Here is a 23,537-nt window from a genome sequence, read left to right on the forward strand (position 1 = left end):
TGCATTTTGTATGCATGGGAACACATTGCTGCTGCAAACAAAGAACCTGCTGCTGTCTATCCTGAGCATGCTGAGTTATGTGTAGGTCTTATACTACACCATTACCTTTACCTACTGCTGTCTGTCCTGATCCTACTGAGTTATGTGTAGGCATACTCCACCGTTACCATTACCAGCTGATGCTGCTGTCTGTCCTGATCATGGTGAGTTTGCCATGGATTAAAGGGGCCTTACTGCAACCTTATCGTTTAAAATATCATGAAAACATACCAGTATTAAAAAATTATGCACATGTTTTAACTGCAAAAACTATTTATTCAACAGTTGGAGCCAAACATGGCTCTATGGCAACTTTTTAAGTAGCTCATGCAGGTCACACAACTCCTGCATCTGATTTAGTTGCAGCGCATCAGACTGCTGCACCTTCACCTTATTTTCCAGCTGCTGCTGCTCCTGGATCTCCTGCATGTTTTTTTTTGTTCTCCTGCTGCATCTTGTTCAGGAATGTTTTAAATCTAATGAGTACTGTTAGGAAAAAAATAATATGAAAATTACTTGCTATTAAGACTGAGCGGCAATTAGTGGATTGTGTGTAGTATTTGTTCAAGCACTGTCGATTTGTTAATGATATTTATGCTAATTATATAGTTTGTTAATTAGTGATAGTTAAGTAGAGTATAATGTTATTTATTTGGTTAGTTATTGGCTTTTATGTCGATTACAGAGTTAGTGTCCGGTGTTGTTGTTTTCTATTACTGTACTTTGTGTTGTCCCCTCATTGTTGGTCATTTTAACCCCTTCCCGACCTGCTCCGTAATAGTACAGGGCAGCGGGACATGACTTGCCGCCCAGTGCCTTTCTATTACGGTGCAAGGAACACCCCGCCACCAGGCATAATCGTTCGGGAATTGGGGTGCAAAGGCTGCTCTGCCGAGCAGGCAGCTATGTTAACTAAGGGCTGCGGGAGGTTTTTCCGGCTCCCTGCAGCCCCGATCGCTGCTATTGGTCGGATTCCTTACACATGCGCATCGCAGCTCCATAGCTGCAGGGGGTGGGAGGTGGTGGGTGTCATGTGGAGGTGACGATAATGAAAAAGTCAGCACCTGTCTCCTCCGAGGTGAGGCAGGGGACACCAGTGTTTTTGGTCCCCTGCCAGCGCTGCTATTGGCCTTAACAACGCTTTAGCCAATAGCAGCGCTTCATACTGAAAAGAAAAAAGAAGAAAAGAAGAAGAACATCTGGAATTGCTTTTCATTTGCAGCTGTTACAGATCATTCCCAGCTGAATTCCCCCAGACAGCAAGAAAGGGAAGGACCCAAAAGTGTGTTCAAAAAGTGGTATTAGGAAGGACACCATTTACCACTCTGAAACCTGCCCTGAAAAACCTGGCCTGTGCATGAAGTAGTGTTTTAAAATCTACCACTCATCCATGGTGAATAAATTTAATTTAATCCTTTATGCTCTCTGTAATATTTCCACTTTATATCTATGATTTAGTCAATCTCGCTTGCATATCCACTTTCCAACAACCAATACATACTATTTTCTGTGAGACAACTGTTAGGTCCAAAGTGCCCTTTCCATCCCTTAAAATTTTAGTACCGGGGTGCTCTTTCCGAAATGGGGTCACTTGTTGTTTTTTCTTTTTTTTTTCTTAGGGACCTCAGGAGGAATTAATTTAATGCGACATGGCACCTAAAATACATGTCTGCCAATTTAGGCCTGTCATCAAAATTCATATTTGGCAGTTTTACTCTAGAGCCCTGCCATGCAAACATACATCAGTTTTTGAGCACACATGGTGTGTTTTTGTAAACTCCAGATTCAGGGTAATAGATTTTGAGTTTTATTTGGCTGTTAACCCTTGATGTGCTTAATAAAAAATTTTTTAAAAATTAAAATCTGCTAAAATACGTTCAATTTTGAAATTTCATTCCCATTTTCATTTAATTCTCGTGGCCCACCTAAAGGGTTAACAACGTTTGTAGAATCAGTTTTGATTAGCTTGAGGGTTGTAGTTTATAAAATGGGATGATTTATGGGTGGTTTACACTATGTAAGCCTCAGAAAGTGACTTCATACCTTAACTGGACCTGAAAAAATTTGGGTTTGGAATAGTTCTTAAAAATTTTAAGATTTGCTTCTAAACTTCTAAGCCTTCATACGTCCCAAAAAAATGTAATGTAATTTTCAAAATGTAAATGGGGAATGTAAAGTAATAACTATTTTTGGAGGTGTTACTATGTATTATAAAAGAAGAGAAATTGAAATTTGGAAATTTGGAAATTTTTCCCAATATTTGGTAAATTTAGTATTTTTTTATGAATAAAATTTTAATTTTTTGACTCATTTTTACCACGGTGATAAAGTACAATATGTGACGAGAAAATCTCACCATGGCCTGGATAAGTAAAAGCGTTAAAGTTATTACCACATAAAGTGACACATGTCAGATTTGCAAAAAATGGCCTGGGCAGGAAGATGAAAACTGGCCTGGAGTAGAAAGTTAATGTTTCTGTATATGTTATGGGTATAGAGTTATTTTGCTGTGTACACATACTTACCCTCCTGGTGGGGGTTGGTGACAACGTCCTCTTTATCATCTTGACCTGGGGTGGGGGAATCCGGCGGCTGGGAGGGTCCGTCCTCTTCACCTGCGACCTCCACAACTTGGCCCACATCAGGTGGGGGAAGGGCATTCTGCAGCCCTGAGGGTTCCGCCTGCTCTCCATCCTCCTCCTGCTCCCCTCCGGAGACCTCCACCATCTCCACATCCTCCAGGGAACTCCTGTGGTGGACTGAAGGAACTGGAACCCCTGTAATCACACAACTTAGAACTCATAACAAATGCAAATTAAGTGGGGGATGTATCTAATGTAATGATGGACGGGGCCTTTTACTTGACAGAAAGATGATTGCAGTTTATGTACACATATAAATATTTATGTGTGTGTGAAACGTACAAAATCAGCCTGTTACATTGTACATCTGTACCTCCATGTGTATTTAAATATATATATATATATATATATATATATAGCAAACAAAAAACAGTAGCAGCACACCACTATATGCGCTAAGACTAAGTAAACAGGTGAATGTGTGAACAGGGTCAAAAATACATGACGCCATATAGTTACTGCAAAGCAGTCTTAGCGCATATAGTGGAGTGCTGCTACTGTTTTTTGTTTGCTGTATTATGCCGGGTAGCTTGCACCTGCGATTTGTCTCAGGAGGTGCTGTTTCGTTTTTGGATATATATATATATATATATGTATACACTCACAGCTAGGTAGAGATGTATGATTTAACGGATGATTTGCTCAAGTGTCACATCAGGTACTAAGTCATCCTTTATAAAGGGATGAAATACTTATTTGCATAACTGTATATATACATTACAGAGTGTTGGCGAGATATACAAAATTAATGTAAGCATTGTACCTGGGCATTTGCGGTCACGGATCCGAGTGATCCACCTGACGTCGGACCAATGCTTGATTATGGACGTATATGTATGTTGGGCCTTATACTCTTTCCATAGCTCATTCTGTATGCCCTCCACAATCTTTTGTTTTTCCTCTTGGACCACGGTCCTATCGTATCCCCGCTATACGTCATATAATCCCAAATTTTTTAAATCCAAGGATTGAAAATAATGTCCTCAACAACAAAAGCAAAAAATATTTAAGTCTTTGAAGGTTAAATATTAGATGTAATGTTATTGTTATAAGATCGGATTGGATAGCAATTGTATGTGTGTGGGGTCTGAGCAATTGGATATTGGCCGGCTGAGCAGAGATGTACCTGTCTAGTGAAGTGACGATACGGTATGACGTGTGCACAGCTGGTTCGCATTCCTGTGGTGCACCCTTCTCCTGACCAGCAGGACACAAACTCTAATCTATATACTGTTTGTGTGGTATATAGTGTGTGGCAGGAAAATGGATGTGCAATGTGCATGTGATTGGTATTTCTCTGCTGTCCATACATGCTACAGACATAGTGCTGTGATGTCACAACAATACTTAGTGCACCAATCAGTAATATGTAGTCAGACCTGATAAAATGTAAAGTTGTATGTGTCGCAACAATCGCAAACAATTTATCTGCATATAAAGCAAGCTATTATTCTGCCATGCATGGGGAATTTAATCAAAAACAGTGATGTAATGTCAAATTACTCACAGTTATCAGAAGTTTATCCTCAAGTTCGCTATACTTGCTTCCAACCATTTTCTCCAGTCTAAGCTCAGCAAACAGTTAGCAAAACTAGGCCACACCCGTTTCGCGCAGTAAGCACAGCGCGCAATACGCGTACAGCACGCGCAAACTTATATTCGCTTGATTGACGAATTACGAACAAGCAAAGTTCACTGCGAAATGACCACCGGGCGAACCGCAAGGCCATCTCTACTCTTGAGCATCCACAGTCACAAGAAGATGACGGTGAGGAGCGGCAATTAGTGTTTCACGAGGTGGATGATGATAATGAGACACAGTTGCCAATAAGTCAACGGCAATTAGTGTCTCAAGAGGCTGATGATGAGGATGAGACACAGTTGTCAATAACTGAGGTTGTTGTTAGGTCAACAAGTCAGGAGGATAACCGAGTGAGGAAGTGGAAGAGGAGGTGGTGGACGATGAAATCACTGACCCAACCTGGGAAGGTGGCAAGCCGAGCGAGGACAGTAGTACAGAGGGGGGAATGATCCACAGCACCGCAACAGGTTGGAAGAGGCAGTGGGGTGGCAAAAGGGAGAAGGCAGGCCACACCAAACAGGCCCGCAACTGTTCCCCGGAGCACACCCTTGCGGCAATCTCCCTTGCCAAGGGGTAGGTGTTCCGCAGTCTGGCGCTTTTTTGAGGAAAGTGCAGACGATAAAAGTATTGTCATTTGCAACCTGTGCCGTACCAAAGTGAGCAGGGGCGTGAACACTAGCAACCTCACCACCACCAGCATGATCTGCCACATGGCATCAAAGCACCCTAATAGGTGGGCCGAAAGCCTGGGTCCACAATCAGTGTCTGGGGTCACACCACTACCTCCTCCTCCCCTGTGTTACGTGCTGGGCAATCCCCTGTCCAAGATGCAGGCCCGGATGCCTCCCGCCATGCACCTGGACCTTCGCAAGCACCATCAGCTAGAACATCCACTTCTGTGTCCCAGCGCAGTGTACAGATGTCTATACCCCAGGCCTTTGAACGAAAGCGCAAATACCCAGCCACCCACCCACAGCCTTTCCAAATTGCTGGCCCTGGCATTTAGGCTTGTGGACACTGAGGCTTTCCGCAGTCTGATGGCGGTGGCCGTCCCGCGTTATTCTGTCCCCAGCCGCCAATATTTTTCCCGGTGTGCAGTTCCAGCCTTACACCAGCATGTGTCCCGTAACATCTCACGTGCCCTGACCAACGCAGTTATTGGGAAGATCCACTTAACGACTGACACATGGACAAGTGCTTTTGGCCAGGGACGTTACTTTTCCTGATGGCACACTGGGTGAACGTTGTGGAGGCCGGGAGCGAGTCGTACCCTGGGATGGCACAGGTGCTACCGACGCCAAGGATTGCGGGCCCTACTTCCATCAGGGTTTCCGCCACCACCTAAGTTAGTGGCTGCAACCCCCCCCTTCTCCTCCCCTCTCTCCTCCTCCACTTCCACCTCTGAATTATCATCTTGCAGCGTCAGTCAGACATCAGTCAGTAGCTGGAAGCAGTGTAGCACTGCAGTGGGAAAGCGGCAACAGGCAGTGCTTAAACTGATCTGCTTAGGTGACAAACAGCACACCGCCGCAGGGCTGTGGCAGGGGATTACCAGGCATGGTTGTGTCTGATAATGGCCGTAACTTGGTGGCGGCTTTGGAGCTCGGCAAGCTCACACACATACCATGCCTAGCCCATGTGTTCAACCTAGTGGTTCAGCGGTTTCCCAAAACCTACTCCAATTTATAGGTAGATGAGACCACACATGACCTGATCAGCTGGACTTCATATACCCCATAATGCAAGATCAGATACATACATTTCATCCCTGACCGTACAGGCCTAACAGCTGTGCCCCAGCCCACGTGTGTCAGTGTGGGTGTTATTGACAGCTGGCATCAGAGAAAACTCTGAAGGGAAGGGCTCTCTTTGTCCTGCCTAGCTTTAACACCTTGAGCACCCTGCTATTTTCCATTATTGCGTTTTCGTTTTTCTTTTTCCAATCACATAGCCGCACGAGGGCCTTTCTGTGGGACAAGTTGTACTTTCTAATAGCACCGTTTACTGTTGCATATGATAAAGGGGGAAGCTGAAAAGAAAATTCCAAATCGGGTAGAATTTAAAAAAATAAAAAAACAGAATTCCGTCACAGTTTTATGGGATTCGTCCCATAAAACTTTCGTCTATGCCATTCATTCTCTGGGTCAGTACAATTACAATGATGCCACATTTAGATAGCTTTTTGTTTTAAAGGGGTTGTACGGGTTCAGATCTGAACCGGGACATACCCATATTTTCACCCAGGCAGCCCCTCTGATGTTAGCACCAGAGCATGTCATGATCCGATAAGCTCCCTTGCCCTGCGCTGGATCGTGCAGGGCAAGGGCTTTTTTATTCAGCACTGGTATCTTGCACCGCTGGCGTCCTAGGTTCAAATCCTACCAAGGACATCTGCATGGGGTTTGTATATTCTCCCCGTGTTTGCGTGGGTTTAGTCCGAGTACTCTGGTTTCCTCCCACCCTTCAAAGACATACGGATAGGGACTTTAGATTGTGAGCCCCATTGGGAACAGTTGGATGCTAATGTCTGTAAAGCGCTGTGGAATATAGTAGCGCTATATAAGGGCAAAAAGTAATAAATAAATAATACACTGTGTAAAATAAATAAATAAAAAATACACAGTGTATTTGGTGACGTCAATGGCTCTGATGTGCCGACTTTAGCGCTGCCCTAGCCATTTTACAGGCTAGAACAGCGCTAAAGCCCGCCCATCAGTGCCAGTGACATCACCGGGCTCACTTCTAGACGGAAGCTTCCACCCAGCAGTGTATTATTTATTTATTTTATGCACTTATATAGCGCTACTATATTCCACAGCCCTTTACAGACATTAGCATCCAACTGTCCCCAATGGGGCTTACAATCTAAGGTCCCTATCAGTATGTCTTTGGAGTGTGGGAGGAAACCAGAGTACCTGGAGTAAACCCACGCAAACAGCCCGGTTCGTCACCCGAACTCCTGAAAATCGATCGATACCACAAGGTGAAACTAGGGATGAGCGAATTGACTTCGGATGAAACATCCAAAGTCGATTCATATAAAACTTTGTTTTAATACTGTACGGAGCAGGAGCTCCTTACAGTATTAGAATGTATTGGCTCTGATGAGCCGAAGTTATTGCTTCGCAAAGTCTCGCGATGTGGTACCTTGGAACCAAACCAGAGTTCGGGAAATGTTTTTTTACAGTACAAATTAATTTATGAAGTTATTGCGTGAAGACTCGCAAGACTTCGTGAAGCAATAACTTTGGCTCATCGGAGCCAAAATATTAAAATACTGTATGGAGCTCCTGCTCAGTACAGTATTAGAACAAAGTTTTATGCAAATCGACTTCAGATGTTTCATCCGAAGTCGATTTGCTCATCCCTAGTGAAAGCATTGAAGAAAAAAAAATAATCCAGAATTGCTGTTTTTCTGTTCATTCTATCTCCCAAATAGTGGAATAAGAAGTGATCCAAAAGTCCTATGTATCCCAAAATGGTACCAGTGAAGAGTTTGTCCTGCAAAAAAAATAAAAATAAAAAATAACTCCCTCAATGGGAAAATTACAAAGTTATGATTCTTAGAATGTGGCAACAGAAAAATCACAAACTTTTTTTTAAAGTGTATTTTTTGTGTAAGAGTAGTAAAACAAAAAAAAACTGTAACATACAGTGAACAACACAACATGCATCAAAAGCTTTCTTTTCCATTGCCCCCAGAAATAATTAATATAAAGTTAATTAATAAGTTAAAGTGGGTTCACATCATGTTTTATGCCTCCATTTGACGTATACGTTAGGAAAAAATGGATAGAAAAACGGTGCATTGCATTTCTGAAGCCTGTTCCGTTTCCTTGTTTTTTGCCCATCTTTTCTGCTTGTCTGTGATCCTGAAGCCTGGTTTTGTGTCTGCCAGTTCTGCCTTGCTTGTTGTTCGGTGTGTTCAGTGTTCCTGTTTTTCTGTCTGACGTGTCCTATTATTCTATGTCTGTTTGGGTTTCTGTTCTGCTAATGTGCTGTGGTCCATGTATTGCGATATGCCTGGACCTCTGATGCTTTGCATCAGTGTCTCTTGTTTCCTTGCGGGTCAGCCGCCAAGTGTACCAGGACCATCCCAAGAGGTAGTAGACAGGTTGCTCCCCTCCAGCGAAGACCAGATCCCTGTATATGGGTTAAAGGGTGAAGACCAGAGGTGCATCGGAATAACGCCCTTAGGGTCTATCCCAAAGTCAAACTGGTAACTTGGCACAGTGGTCCCACATCTACCACTGATCCTCCTGATCATTAACAGTCCCAAAGGGGCATGTGACCCTGCAGTGATACACATTTATAACATGTTATACAGACTACAGCTGATGTGCATTATGTAGGGGAAAGTCAACCTTTGTGGCATGTTTCATATACCGTATAGGTAAGTATGACCAACTTGATGTGCATATCGCGACCGGCGTGCCAATCACTTACGTTACGCAAAGGGAGGGAAAAGGGAAGGCCCTGTCCAAGGGAGAGGGAAAGGTGGTGACCCCTAACTCACCTTCAGGCTGGCACCTGACTGCCCTGACGTCCCTAGACTGGTTTTTCACCCGTACGCTGATCACGTGCCTAAACCCTGGCTTTCCCTAAGATGAGCCCTAGGTAGTGAATAGGGCGGTGGGAACACTAGTCCGCACCACTAACACTAAAGGAAAACACCAAGGAGAGGACAGACAATACAGACAAAACATATAATCCCAGGTGGGTGACAACAGCGGACAACAAAAGACCAACAGGAATCCGGAGGGTAATGCTCTGGTACGACAACCAGGAATAACAGCAACACAGCTCCAGTGGGTCAGTATAGAAGTCCAGGCAGGAAGCTCTATATCTGGCAACCAGAGAAGTGGGAGAGGGGAATATAAGGAGGTTGGGAGTGCTGGACAAGGAACAGCTGAGGAGAAGGAGCTACGGATCCCTGAGTGAGACAAGGCAAACACAGAAAGCTACCATTAAGTAACAGCGCTATCTTTAGACATAGAGCGCGCAGCCACCCGCTGCGACTTCCTGACCCCGGGTATAGCGAAGTCAGACGTGGCTCTTGACACCCTCGTGACAGTGCATCATCCGGACATTCGCTCAGTAATACCAGTGACCACCATGTAAGTGCTAACCAACATGCAAAATGTGCCCAGACAGGCTAATGTTTCACTTGGCTACAGTACAGAAAATGGTGATTTCTCTGTTTACACATCCAAATGTTCTTGATTAGTTCCAGATTAGCCACATTTGCTCATAATGTATGTATCCAACTGTGTAGGAAATCCCTACTTTCCCTCTCCCTCTCCTTGTGTTTCCTTTCAAGCTTTGGGATGTGAATTCTGATCTAGGTGATTCATGGGTTGATATTAAAGGATCTATCTAGCCGAGATTCCTGGTTTATATCTTTGAAATGTGTGTTCAACATCTTGTTCCACCATCGAAATACATATTGAATGATCAATTTTGACCCGTCAGTGGCATCAAACCTTGACATAGCTATGAAAAAAAACGCAGTGTGTTTCGCACTGGCCCACCAGGAGCCTAGGCTATGATACAGTAATAGATCCTTAAAAAAGATTCAGCAGAGGACAACCCCATTAGACCTCATTAATGACACTTCCTGTGTGTAAAATGATAACAAAGATTACAATGGAATTAATGATGTGTACATGTTCTGTATGGCTAGAGGGTGGACCTCAAAATAATGGTGGACCCTGATAACCCCTATCTGACATAGACAGTTAATGTAAATTTTAAGTAGTCATAGAAATTGAGACGTTTGTATTTGTACTATCCTGGGTATAAGACTACACAAGACTTTTTACATGAGTCCTGAAGATGATCAGAGATGGGTCTAGCGGGAGCAGAATTATGGCCAAGTCATGATTTAGAATGTAAAGCATATTTAAAGGGTTTTTTCAGAGGATAACAAAATTCTTAGGGGCAGAGTGAATTATAAAAATAAGAACAAGCAGTGGTCACCTCGCTGATCCTCTGATGATTATCAGTAGTGTTGAGCGAATGGAAGGTATGTTTTTTTTGCCTCCATTTCAGGAAAAATTCGATTCCCTGCGAAGCTGAATTTCCTCACACTTTGTGGTAACAAATATATTTTTTCCTGAAATGGTGGCAAAAAATGCATACTCACCTCATCCATTTGCTCGCGAAAAGGCCGTCACGGGCGTCTTGATTGAAGATACAGCGAAAAATCTAGCGTGGGGTGACGTGTGATGTCACCATGGCACTGCACTGGCTGGGCCTGAGATTCCATCATCATGCTGGCCGGGCATCATCAAGATGGATGAGGTGAGTATGTTTTTTTTTTCAACCGGATTAACCCCCGAAAGACCTTAATTTTAATCTCAAATGCCACGATCAGCGATTAATGCAGCATTTGAGGAGTTTAATGACGAGGAGAGGGGTTTTGGAGGGTGTGATCGCCATTGACTGTCATTGCGCTTGCTTCATACAAAACAATGTGCTTTGTGACAAAGTAATTAGTCACAAATCAAATTTCTTAACTTCGCTCATCACTTATTATCAGGTCTCCCACTGGTCCATACTTCCTTTTGCCTCTCAACAGCCAGAAAATAACTGCTCAGCCAATCACTGGGCCACAGTGGTGACCCACCTCAGCCAGTGATTGGCAAAATAAGTATTTCCTGTCTGGTGACAAGCACCAGGAAGTATAGACCACTGGGAGATCGGCTAAGCTTTGGAGGATCGATTAGGTGAGCACTGCTTGTTTTATATAATTTTTTTAGCCCATTATCTACCAGACAAGCCATTTAAGGTCAATTGGTTGGTCATCACTATATGGATGGTGCATACTTGGTCTGATATCAGTTCTCCTCTTCTCCATGTTGAAACAAAAGGATTTCCATAGACGTTCATAAAGACTTCATAGAAGGTGTTACTAAAGTATTGGTCATAAAACTAAAGTGTAAGAAAACTAACAGCATTTTATAGTATTAATCTACACAAACTTTTGGTATATATATATATATATATATATATATATATATATATATATATAATTTTTCCTCACTATTTTTAGAGTATTTTATGTTTTCTGTAATCGTAACTAATGCTATTTTCAAAATACTACAAGACCCCACTGCCAACTAAGAGCTTTGCCCAATGCTGTAGGCTTTTATTAAATTTAGGGTAGATTCCCCCAGTTTATGGAGGAGGTTTTGAGGCAGATTTTCCTGCAGATTTTTCAGCCGGAGCCTCCTTCAAAAACCTTCATGTGATCCTACCCTTAATGTCTACTATTACATTTTTGAGTCTAAATTCTGCACCAATTGATTTCATAATATGTTGATTCAGAAAAGCTGATTTAATGGATTATAGAACTCTGTCTGCATAGTGCTACCACTAGAGGGAGCTAACTGCATGTGTAATATACATCTGCATGCAGGGAGATTTCACTAGTGGCCTGTTTTGGTAGACATTGTCAGTGGTAAACAGATCTGAGTTGGGCCCCCACTATTAGCTTCATGTCATTCAGGTTCCCTGTCTCTTAGGTAGGTAAACTACTGCCCCATGCTAATGAGAAGACATCGGCACTAGCAGTAGCACCGCGGCCCTCTCCTGCATTTCCTAGACTGTGTAACTTCACATTCATTGGTCACATGGCCTAGGCTCAGCTCAGTCCCATTGAATTGAATTGAATGGGACTGAGCACAATACCAATTACAGCCACTATACAATGCACAGCGCTGTGCTTGGTTTACTGAGAAAAGGCCACTGCGCTACTGCAAGCACTGCTGCCTTCTCAAACAGCTGATCGGCGGGAGTCCCAGGTGCCAGCCCCCTATGTTCAGATACAGAGGATAGGTCATCAGTAAAATAAAAACTTGGAAAACCCTTGAAATATTCTCCCCACCTCCACCGCCATCAGTTTATCTGCAGAGGTCAGACTTTGGCCGGATAGGTCCTAAATATACAATAGATGGTGTCATGCTAGTGGCAGACCTTTTGCAGCAGCTCTACTATTTGTTTTTGGTTTGTTTTCAGTGTTTTTATGTTTGTTCTGGTACCCTTCAAAACTTTTTGGAACTTTTTATCTTGAACTTTTGTATTATTGTACCTTATGCTATGAAGTGGTGTCATGTCCCAGGTGTGTTACTGTCAATTGTCTTCTGTTATAATTCATGTCACGATGAGCTGCTGTGATCAATAAAGTGCATTGTATCGTAATAAAAATCCAGAAAACTCCTTTTAACATAGAGAACGCAACATTTAATACAACTCATAACTCTATGCTAGATGAGCTGCGATGTACACATATCATTCTTTTAATGTGGTAGACTTGTGTTAAAACTGAAATCACAAACGACAGCCCCAGAAAAATTAAAAATGCATCAAATCTTTGTTGCTCCGAAACTGACAGCTCAGTGAGTGGAGGGAAGGTGGGGGATCCCGGAGGCCTGTGCACTTACCTTTATGCATGTGTCAAGTTAACAAAAAAAGTGGAAAATGCAAAATTATATGTAATTAGATTTGTTCGGATCCGTTGCTGGGCGCATTGTAATTCATAGGCTGTCAATCACGGCGGCGTGTCACCATTTTCACTTCATCACATGACTTGTTCTGTGTAACAGAATCTGATAAGGAGACAGTTTGATTGCCTTCCTTTTAAGCCATAAAATAAATGCCTTTATTGTTGTCAAGCATCCATCCATGATGTGTTTAATCATTCATCAATGGAGCAGCTTGGAGAAATGATTTTTTTTTTCTTTCTCTCCACTTTTGCATTGTGTTTTTTCATATTTTTTAATTAAAGGAGTTTTCCAAGAATTTAATACCGATGACCTATCCTTCCAACTTACCAAGCACAGCTCCGTCCATTATAAAGTGGCTGTGCTTGGCATTGCAGCTCAGCCCCATTCACTTGAAGGGGACTGAGCTGTGCCTAGGCCATGTGCCTATCCACAGGATAGGTCATCGATATCTGTCCAGGGTCCGAATCCTGGCACCCCTGCAGGTCAGCTGCTCAAAGAGGTATTAGTGTGTCCATGAGGACCACAGCCTCTTCCTAGGCCAGTGATGGCTAACCTTGGCACTCCAGCTGTGGTGAAACTACGACTCCTAGCATGCTCCACTTATTTTTATAGAGTTCTGAGAGCAGCCAAGCAAGGGGGGCATCTTGGGAGTTGTAGTTTTACCACAGCTGGAGTGCCAAGGTTAGCCATCACTGTCCTAGGCCATGTGATGTCACGTTCATCGGTCACATGGTCTAGGCACAGCTCAGTCCCCTTTAAGTGAATAGGGCTGAGCTGCAATACCAAGTACAGCCACTATCCAATGGATGGCACTGTGCTCGGCAAGCTACGAGGAGGCCTCAGAGCTCACCAGAGAGCCGCAGCCTCTTCAAACAGCTGGTTGCTGCTCTCTGACATTAGGTCTTCAGTATTAAACACATGTACAAGCCCTTCAAGGAGGAAACTTGTTAATAAATTCTGCAAAGATTGTGTGTTTCAAGGTAAAAATCCCATTATGGTGATCATTCATCACTTACTGAGCCATGCTGAAACTTGTTGTAATGCTAAAGAGGTTCTCTGCTTTTGCAGCGGGCGCCTCCCCCCAGGGCCCTTTAAGAGTACTAGTACTTGTTTTGTGATGCCAGTTGCATCGAAGCAACAAGGGCACAGGGCCTCTTTTAGTGATATTGTGGATGGTACCCAGGTGTAGGAATGCCAGAGTGGTGTAGGGTGGCCTAAATGTCCCTTAATGTTGGTGCACGTGTCACGGTGCTCCTACATGGATACGCTGGACCCCAGGCATTGGACCCGAAGCAATAAAAAGGTGGTAGTTGAATTAGGGGGTGAGAATAAATTGAGTCCAGACCTTGTGATGAAGTTTAATAACAGCTTTATTTGAATAAAGTTTCTCTAACAGTTTCAGGCTTTGTCTTGTTTCCCAGCAGGCTTTAGCATTAACTCTGGCAGGCGAACACACTCAACTCTAGTACATCGGTTGCTCTCTGGCTCTGCTGTGCTGACAGGCTGACTGAATAACTTTTCTTTAGCTGTATGCTGTAACAGAGGAGGTTTTAGAATAGAATGGAAAGCTCCATTCTACCTAACTGTAGCTCTGACGTATTTGCTGCTGGTGAACCTTGCAAATTACACGAACATAACAGTTGCAAACATAGGAATGCACATTGTGAAGGACCTGCAATAAATACATAGATGACATCATATTAGCCCATTAGAGATAGTTGCAGGGTGCAAAAGTGGTAATGCCACTCTGGGGCGTTACACTTTGGATAATCAATACTTGATAATTGGGTTCCTTAATCACAGTGTCCTCCCATCAGGTACCCCAGCAATCATCTGGCAGTAAGGGCCTTTTTACAAGGACTGGTATATCAGGCAATTATTGGAAAGAAATTAACAGTTTCCGATAATTACCTGATCGTTGGTGGAGATTATGACTGCATTTACATGCCACAATCACCTCCACTGTACGGGGAAAAGCGATCGATACAGTGATCACTTGTCCCCATAGGAAATCATTGTTCCTGAGCAGCAGATCCCAGATAACTTGTACCTTGCAACTTTTCAGTAACGAGTATTTATAGAAATGCTCAACCCTGTGTAACAATGGCAGCTGGCAGCCGCCAGCGTGCAGCGCATCCTGCTATGTACCTCAGCCGAACTGCACACAAGGCTCCTCTTCTCCGCTGCAGGTTCCGGACCCGCTTTCCTGCACTGTCGCGGGCGGCTACAGCTTCAGTTGCACCTTTTAGGAGCTGCGCGCGTCCTGTTTCTTTAAGGGTTCGTGCACGCCACTGATTCCGCCTTCTCTCCAATCCCAGCCAGGCACCACCTTTATAAGGGTGTTTCCCCCTTCCTGTGATGCCTGAGCAATATTGTAGTTTTCTACAGCGAAGGTTCCAGCTCGTTGTTCCTGTGTTGATATCCTGCTTTTGACCTTAACCTGTATCCTGACCTCATCTCTGCCTGATCCTCCTGTACCTCGCTGCTCTCAAGTGTATGATTCGGATTGTCGACCATACCTCTGTCTGCTGTTCAGCTTGTTACACTTGCTGCACCTGAGCTATTCAGCTTTGCTGTTGTAACAGCTCCAGCTCTACTAAATCACTAACTCAGTGTCACAACCAGACAGCTGAGAAGCTCTGACAGAGTGTCACAACCAGACAGCTGAGAAGCCTTTCAGAACCTCCTCCTTGAGTTTCTGTGTTGTGGTATTCAGCTCCTCCTCTCGTTAGCCTCTCTCAGCTGTTATGTGTTGGACTAATTGCTTCCCTTTAAATTCTTCCCCAGAAGGCTTTTCTGGGCGGCTTATACTACTTCCTGGAGTGTGTGTGCATGCTGACTCTGTCCTCCTGTTTGCTTCAAAGCTAAGTGTTGTACCTTTATCTGTTATTTTCTGTTTGCTGGATCCCAGGTGACCCTGACTCCCTCTGTATCTTGTGTAGGGAGCCGGTGGTCGTGTCCCCTCACTATTGTAGGGTGCTCAGGGCTTTATAGTCAGGGTCATGTAATCCATTGCTGCCCGTTACCCCTGAGGAAGCCAGTGTAACTGGCGAAACATGTCGGGGGGCAGATTTAAGTTTTAAATAGCAGTCATGTCTCCCACTGTTGGAGAGTGTCAGTAGGCTGATCATTGCACTGTAACCTGTCTGGCACCACCAGCAGGCTGCCCACCTAGTGGGAGAGTAGTGTCACCAGTCCCGTTAGTACCATAGGTACGTGCCTGGTATTTCAAACAGGCTGTACCATTGAAGAGGAAAATACTAATGTTAACCCTGAATGTACCACCATTCTAGGTGGTTAATAGTGAAGCCACTGTCTGTATTTAAGTACTGGTGCCAAATAGTACTTCCAGTTGAGTAGTGGGGTGATGAAACAAATCCCCCCCCCCTTCCCTTACAAATAAAGGGCAACAATTTGGATAGTCAGACAGGTCACCAGCACCTGCGGACGTGGCAAACACACCCTGGCATTAATAAACAGGGGTGGGTTTAATATATTTTTCTTGATCCACATAGTGGGATTGAGGCATCACTCTCCCACTATGGTTTTTGGACCGACAGTCCAGTAGAATCTAACTGGTACAATATATGCGGGACGTGGTGGCACTGCATCCTCCTCTGCTCTTCACGCATTTTGGAGCAAGCGGTTATATGCATCGCCTCTTACCGGCCACATCCACCGTCTCTCACAGTGGGTTGTGTGACTGTGTTTTTAACACTTTAGTAGGCTATTCTGTTTGTGTGTCTGTGTCCCATCACATGTGAATCACATATATCAGTGACACTTTTTAATGAATTAAACAATAAAAGTGAAGTATTAAATTTGTACTTGGGCCAAGATAGGTTGTTATTGCCCGTGCAGGCATTTGTAAATAAAGTTGTTATTAACCTTGCCCAGGTTAGGTCCTAAATCTATTATTTTGTGTTGTGGTATTCAGCTCCTCCTCTCGTTAGCCTCTCTCAGCTGTCATGTGTTGGACTAATTGCTTCCCTTTAAATTCTTCCCCAGAAGGCTTTTCTGGGCGGCTTATACTACTTCCTGGAGTGTGTGTGCACGCTGACTCTGTCCTCCTGTTTGCTTCAAAGCTAAGTGTTGTACCTTTATCTGTTATTTTCTGTTTGCTGGATCCCAGGTGACCCTGACTCCCTCCGTATCTTATGTAGGGAGCCGGTGGTCGTGTCCCCTCACTATTGTAGGGTGCTCAGGGCTTTATAGTCAGGGTTCGTGGATATGCAAACCTCCACCATTCGGATCTTTGCTTAGGCTGAGCAGCCAGGGAAAGTGCCAGGTCTTCTGCAGGGGTCTCCCTTGGTTCCTTAGTTTTTGGATCCAGCGAGTCGTTTATACATGTTGCTTTGCCTTGTTTCCTGTACACCGTCCGTGACATTATAAGCCGCCATAACCGTCTCAAGCATGGATCCGGTTTCACTTTTGGCTGAACGCCTTCAGGGTCTTTCATTGGAGGTAGCTGATCTCCGTAAGACTTTTTCTCAGCTTCAAGTGACCGGTTCAGCTTGCGTTCATGGAGTTTGTTCTGAGCCTAAGATCTCGCTCCCGGATACGTTCTCCGGGGGTAGTGAGAATTTTGTGCGTTTTAGAGAGGCTTGCAAACTCCATTTTCGCCTTCTTCCCCACTCCTCTGGTGATGAGGAACGGAGGGTGGGGATCATTATATCGCTGCTCAGAGGTAACGCTCAGTCCTGGGCCTTTTCGCTGCCGGAGGGGGCACGGCCTCTCCGTTCAGTGGATGAATTCTTTTTAGCCCTGGGTCAGATATATGATGATCCGGATCGTATTGCTCTGGCTGAGTCTAAACTACGTCTATTATGCCAGGGTAAACAATCCGCAGAAATATACTGCTCAGAATTTCGGAGATGGGCAGTTGATACTGGTTGGAATGATGCTGCGCTCCGAAGTCAATTTTGCCATGGTCTTTCAGAGGGATTGAAAGATGCATTTGCCTTTCATGAGAGGCCTAGTTCTTTGGACTCTGCTATGTCTCAGGCCGTTCGTATTGACAGGCGTCTTAGAGAGAGAGGAGAGATGTCCCCTTCCTGTCATACTCAGTCCCAGGACAGTGCAGCGGTCCCGTTCTGTGCGCAGGGGTCTCAGTCGCCGTCAGCCCCTTCTGAGCAGGAGCCCATGCAGCTGGGGTTGATTGCTTCTGACAATAGAAGATTCAGCCCGCATGGGAGGGTTTGTTTTTGTTGTGGAGGTATAAATCATTTGGCAAATATTTGTCCCTCTAGGAGATTCAGGCAGTTTTCTGGGAGTAATAAAGAAACAAACAGGAAAAAATCTTTTAAAAATGTTCCGTCTGTTACTATTGGCAGGGTTGAGGCGGAAATTGAAGGTTTTCCATTTGCTTGTAGTTCCCGTTTTGTCCTGCCGGCTAGGGTGGCGCTAGAGAGCAAGAACATTTTTTGTGAGATTTTTGTGGATAGTGGAGCAGCGGTTAATCTCATTTATAATCAATTTGCGATAACTCATGGTTTCCAGGTGCGCACTTTGGGAAAGAATATTCCTGTTTTTGCTATCGATTCCGCTCCACTTTCTCAAAAATCATTAAAGGGCATAGTTCACAATATCCGTTTAATTGTGAGTGATGCTCATGTTGAGGATGTGTCATGTTTCGTCCTTAGCGGTTTACCCACCCCTCTGGTGTTGGGGCTGCCCTGGCTCACTAAGCATAACCCCACCATTGATTGGCAAGCGAGGCAAATAAATGGTTGGAGAGAATTGCCTCATGACATCTGTTTCTGAGGTTGCTACTAAGACTGTACCATCTTTTCTCTCTGAATTTTCGGATGTCTTCTCTGAGAGTGGAGTTCAGGATTTGCCCCCGCACAGGGAGTACGATTGCCCTATTAATCTCATCCCAGACGCCAAGCTGCCTAAATCTCGTTTATACAATCTTTCCCAACCTGAGAGGATCGCTATGCGTGCTTATATCTCTGAGAGTCTGAGAAAGGGACACATACGACCCTCGAAGTCACATGTTGCCGCTGGTTTTTTCTTTGTTAAGAAAAAAGATGGTTCTTTAAGACCTTGTCTGGATTTCAGGGAGCTGAACAATATCACAATTCGTGACCCTTATCCGCTTCCTCTGATCCCGGACCTATTTAACCAGGTTGTTGGGGCTAAAGTCTTTTCCAAATTAGATTTAAGAGGGGCATACAACCTGGTCAGGGTCAGAGAAGGGGACGAATGGAAGACGGCCTTCAATACCCCTGAGGGCCATTTTGAAAATTTGGTTATGCCTTTTGGTTTGATGAATTCCCCAGCCGTTTTTCAGCATTTCGTGAACAGCATTTTTTATCATTTGATGGGAAAATTTGTATTGGTGTATTTGGATGACATTTTGATTTTTTCTCCCGATTTCAAAACTCATAAGGAACATTTACGTCAGGTCTTGCTCATCCTGCGGGAGAATAAATTATATGCGAAACTGGAAAAATGTGTGTTTGCGGTTCCAGAAATTAAATTTCTGGGGTTTCTTCTCTCCACTTCTGGTTTTCGCATGGACCCCGAGAAGGTCCGCGCTGTGCTTGAGTGGGAGCTTCCTGAGAATCAAAAGGCGCTGATGCGTTTTTTGGGCTTTGCCAATTATTACAGGACGTTCATTTTGAATTATTCTTCTATTGTTAAACCACTCACTGATATGACCAGAAAGGGGGTAGATTTTTCTTCTTGGTCAGTAGAGGCGCGTAAGGCTTTTTCTGATATCAAGGAGAGTTTTGCTTCCGCTCCCATCTTGGTGCAACCTGATGTTTCTTTACCCTTCATAGTTGAGGTTGATGCTTCTGAGGTGGGTGTGGGGGCGGTCTTGTCTCAGGGTTCCTCTCCTGCCAATTGGCGACCGTGTGCCTTTTTCTCAAGAAAACTCTCCTTCCGCAGAGAGAAATTACGATGTGGGAGATAGGGAATTGTTGGCCATCAAGTTGGCTTTTGAGGAGTGGCGCCATTGGCTAGAGGGAGCCAGACACCCTATTACCGTATTTACTGACCATAAAAATCTGGCCTACTTGGAGTCAGCCAAGCGTCTGAACCCGAGACAGGCCAGATGGTCGTTGTTCTTTTCTAGGTTTAATTTTGTTGTCACGTTCCGCCCTGGAGTTAAGAATGTGAAGGCAGATGCCCTGTCACGTTGTTTTCCGGGAGGCGGGAATTTTGAAGACCCGGGTCCCATTTTGGCTGAAGGTGTGGTGGTCTCTGCTCTTTTTCTTGAATTGGAGGCAGAGGTGCAGGCAGCCCAGTCAGAGGCTCCTGATCTTTGTCCTCCTGGGAGGTTGTTTGTGCCTCTCGCTTTAAGACACAAGATTTTTAAAGAACACCACGATACGGTCCTTGCTGGGCACCCGGGGGTAAGAGCCACACTGGATCTCATCGCTCGGAGATTCTGGTGGCCTGCGCTTCGTAAGTCGGTTGAGGGTTTTGTGGCAGCCTGCGAGACTTGCGCTCGTGCCAAAGTCCCTCATTCACGGCCATCAGGTCCTCTCCTTCCCTTACCCATTCCTTCCCATCCTTGGACACATCTGTCCATGGACTTCATAACGGACCTGCCTCGTTCCTCGGGGAAGACTGTGATTCTGGTGGTGGTGGACCGTTTTAGCAAAATGGTGCATTTCATCCCTTTTCCTGGTTTGCCCAATGCTAAGACGCTGGCGCAGGCATTTGTTGATCACATTGTCAAATTGCACGGTATTCCTTCAGACATAGTCTCTGATAGGGGCACGCAGTTTGTTTCCAGATTCTGGAAGGCTTTCTGTTCTCGCTTGGGGGTTCGGTTGTCATTCTCTTCTGCTTTCCACCCGCAGTCGAATGGCCAGACAGAGCGCGTCAATCAGAATCTGGAGACATATCTGCGTTGTTTTGTGGCGGAGAATCAAGAGGATTGGTGTTCTTTTTTGTCCCTTGCTGAGTTTGCTTTAAATAACCGTCGTCAGGAGTCCTCTGATAAGTCACCATTTTTTGGTGCATATGGGTTTCATCCACAGTTTGGGACTTTCTCGGGAGAGGGGTCTTCTGGTTTACCTGATGAGGACAGATTCTCCTCGTCATTGTCATCTATTTGGCAAAAGATTCAAGATAATCTAAAGAGCATGAGTGAGAGATATAAGCGTGTGGCTGATAAGAGACGTGTGCTTGGTCCGGACCTGAATGTTGGTGATCTGGTGTGGTTGTCTACCAAGAATATCAAATTGAAGGTTCCCTCCTGGAAGTTGGGTCTTAGGTTTATTGGGCCTTACAAAATCCTGTCTGTCATCAATCCTGTTGCATACCGTCTTGATCTTCCTCAGACTTGGAAGATCCATAATGTTTTTCATAAGTCCTTATTGAAACCTTATGTTCAACCCATTGTACCCTCGCCTTTGCCTCCTCCTCGATTATGGTTGATGGGAATCTTGAATTTCAGGTCTCTAGGATTGTGGATTCTCGTCTTGTCCCCGGTTCTCTTCAGTACCTTGTTCAGTGGGAGGGGTATGGTCCTGAGGAGAGGATGTGGGTCCCAGTGACGGACATTAAGGCCTCTCGTCTCATCAGGGCTTTCCATAGGTCCCATCCTGAGAAGGTGGGTTCTGAGTGTCCGGAGTCCACTCGTAGAGGGAGGGGTACTGTCACAACCAGACAGCTGAGAAGCTCTGACAGAGTGTCACAACCAGACAGCTGAGAAGCTCTGACAGAGGCCTTTCAGAACCTCCTCCTTGAGTTTCTGTGTTGTGGTATTCAGCTCCTCCTCTCGTTAGCCTCTCTCAGCTGTTATGTGTTGGACTAATTGCTTCCCTTTAAATTCTTCCCCAGAAGGCTTTTCTGGGCGGCTTATACTACTTCCTGGAGTGTGTGTGCACGCTGACTCTGTCCTCCTGTTTGCTTCAAAGCTAAGTGTTGTACCTTTATCTGTTATTTTCTGTTTGCTGGATCCCAGGTGACCCTGACTCCCTCCGTATCTTGTGTAGGGAGCCGGTGGTCGTGTCCCCTCACTATTGTAGGGTGCTCAGGGCTTTATAGTCAGGGTTCGTGGATATGCAAACCTCCACCATTCGGATCTTTGCTTAGGCTGAGCAGCCAGGGAAAGTGCCAGGTCTTCTGCAGGGGTCTCCCTTGGTTCCTTAGTTTTTGGATCCAGCGAGTCGTTTATACATGTTGCTTTGCCTTGTTTCCTGTACACCGTCCGTGACACTCAGCTCTGCTTCATCTGACTCTGCTGCTGCGCTCCTTCCATCCAGTGACAGATCGCTCCACCTGCCTGTATCCCCAGTGTTTGCACTGGGGCATTCTGGCCTGCTCGGCCAGCTGCCACTTAACCAGGACCACTCTTGCGGTAGCGACCTGGTGTCTCCCCTGCAGCTAAGACCAGCTTCCGCATCTTGGAGCGGGATAAAGGGTGAAAACCAGGGGAACAGTTAGATTCAGCTCCCAAGTTTGGCCCAAAGCCAAACCGGTAAGTGGCACAGCGGGTCCACACCCGTTGGAGCGTAGCACCCTGATAATTGGCCTGATTATTGGTCCGTATAAAAAGACATTATGGGGGTCATTTTTTAAGACTGGCCTCTACATAACTTCAGCGCATCCACCGTCGTTTTAAATGTAAGACAGCTTCCTTGCTGGTGTAGATTTAGAACATTTTGTATACCTAAAACAGGCGTAGAAAAAGAAAATTCCTTCCCGGCTCACACCAGGTCTAAAAATAGCTGTTTTACAGGCTTAAGCAGCGCTAAAGACCACCCATTAGTACTGGTGACGTCATCCGGATCACTGCTAGGTGGAAGCCTCCGCCTATCATGCCAAAAAATGCCGGGTACGTCACCAACATTAAACAAACAGCCCTTGCCCTATGTGACGCACTCTGCTTGTCTTCAGACTCCTTCACTGCACTCTGCTTGTCTCCAGACTCCTTCACTGCACTCTGCTTGTCTCCAGACTTCTTCACTGTACTTTGCTTCTCTCCAGACTCCTTCACTGAACTCTGCTTGTCTCCAGACTCCTTCACTGTACTCTGCTTGTCTCCAGACTCCTTCACTGTACTCTCCTTCTCTCCAGACTCCTTCACTATACTCTGCTTCTCTCCAGACTCCTTCACTATACTCTGCTTCTCTCAAGACTCCTTCACTGTACTCTGCTTCTCTCCAGACTCCTTCACTGTACTTTGCTTCTCTCCAGACTCCTTCACTGTACTCTGTTTGTCTCCAGACTCCTTTACTGCCTTCTGCTTCTCTCTAGACTCCTTCATTGCACACCATTTCTCCGCAGACAACATCTCTGCACACAGGCCACATGTTCTCCATCAGGAACTGTTCTGCAGGGGAGCAGTACTGCCAATGTTTCTTAAAATAAAAAGCAGATCCGTAGTGCCTGAAACTATAACAGCAGCATTCGCTGTATCTCCTTGCTCATATCTTAGCAAGAAGTATTATATATTGCAATGTTAGTCCATTATGGTCATTATATCAATACTACAACTAACCTCAGGCACTGTGACAGTGCAGATCGCTGTGCTGGCTCGTTCATTAAAAAGCTGCAGTCACAGTGAAGATCCTGGAGACCAGCTAAAACGGTCTTGGGGCATCTGATCACAATGACAGTCTGTCAATTGTGAAGAAAAGCCAGCAGCCTTGACTGTGGCAGGAAGGGGTTAATTTGCTTTTTCCCGTAATTAGTTTTAAAGTAAAAAATATGTAAATAAAAAGTCAAATAAAAAAGCTATAGCTATATTTATTAGTTTTAGCAATAGTTTAGCAGACTATGTACATATGCATACACTATTTC

The 23,537-nt window shown here is 44.8% G+C and overlaps 1 protein-coding gene across 1 annotated transcript; it reads right to left on the minus strand.

Annotated features, from left to right (window-relative positions):
• Window positions 1–1,199: 1,199 nt before the first annotated feature.
• LOC122935135 (processed variable antigen-like) lies at window positions 1,200–23,028 on the minus strand. The gene is made up of 4 exons (XM_044290900.1): window positions 22,912–23,028; window positions 22,617–22,857; window positions 2,565–2,816; window positions 1,200–1,204 (listed from the first exon to the last, which is right to left on the minus strand). The coding sequence occupies exons 1-4, from the start codon at window positions 23,026–23,028 to the stop codon at window positions 1,200–1,202; spliced, it is 615 nt and encodes a 204-aa protein (XP_044146835.1).
• Between the last annotated feature and the right edge of the window lie 509 nt (window positions 23,029–23,537).

This window comes from Bufo gargarizans, chromosome 4 (genome assembly GCF_014858855.1).
Source record: "Bufo gargarizans isolate SCDJY-AF-19 chromosome 4, ASM1485885v1, whole genome shotgun sequence".
Lineage (NCBI taxonomy): Eukaryota > Metazoa > Chordata > Amphibia > Anura > Bufonidae > Bufo > Bufo gargarizans.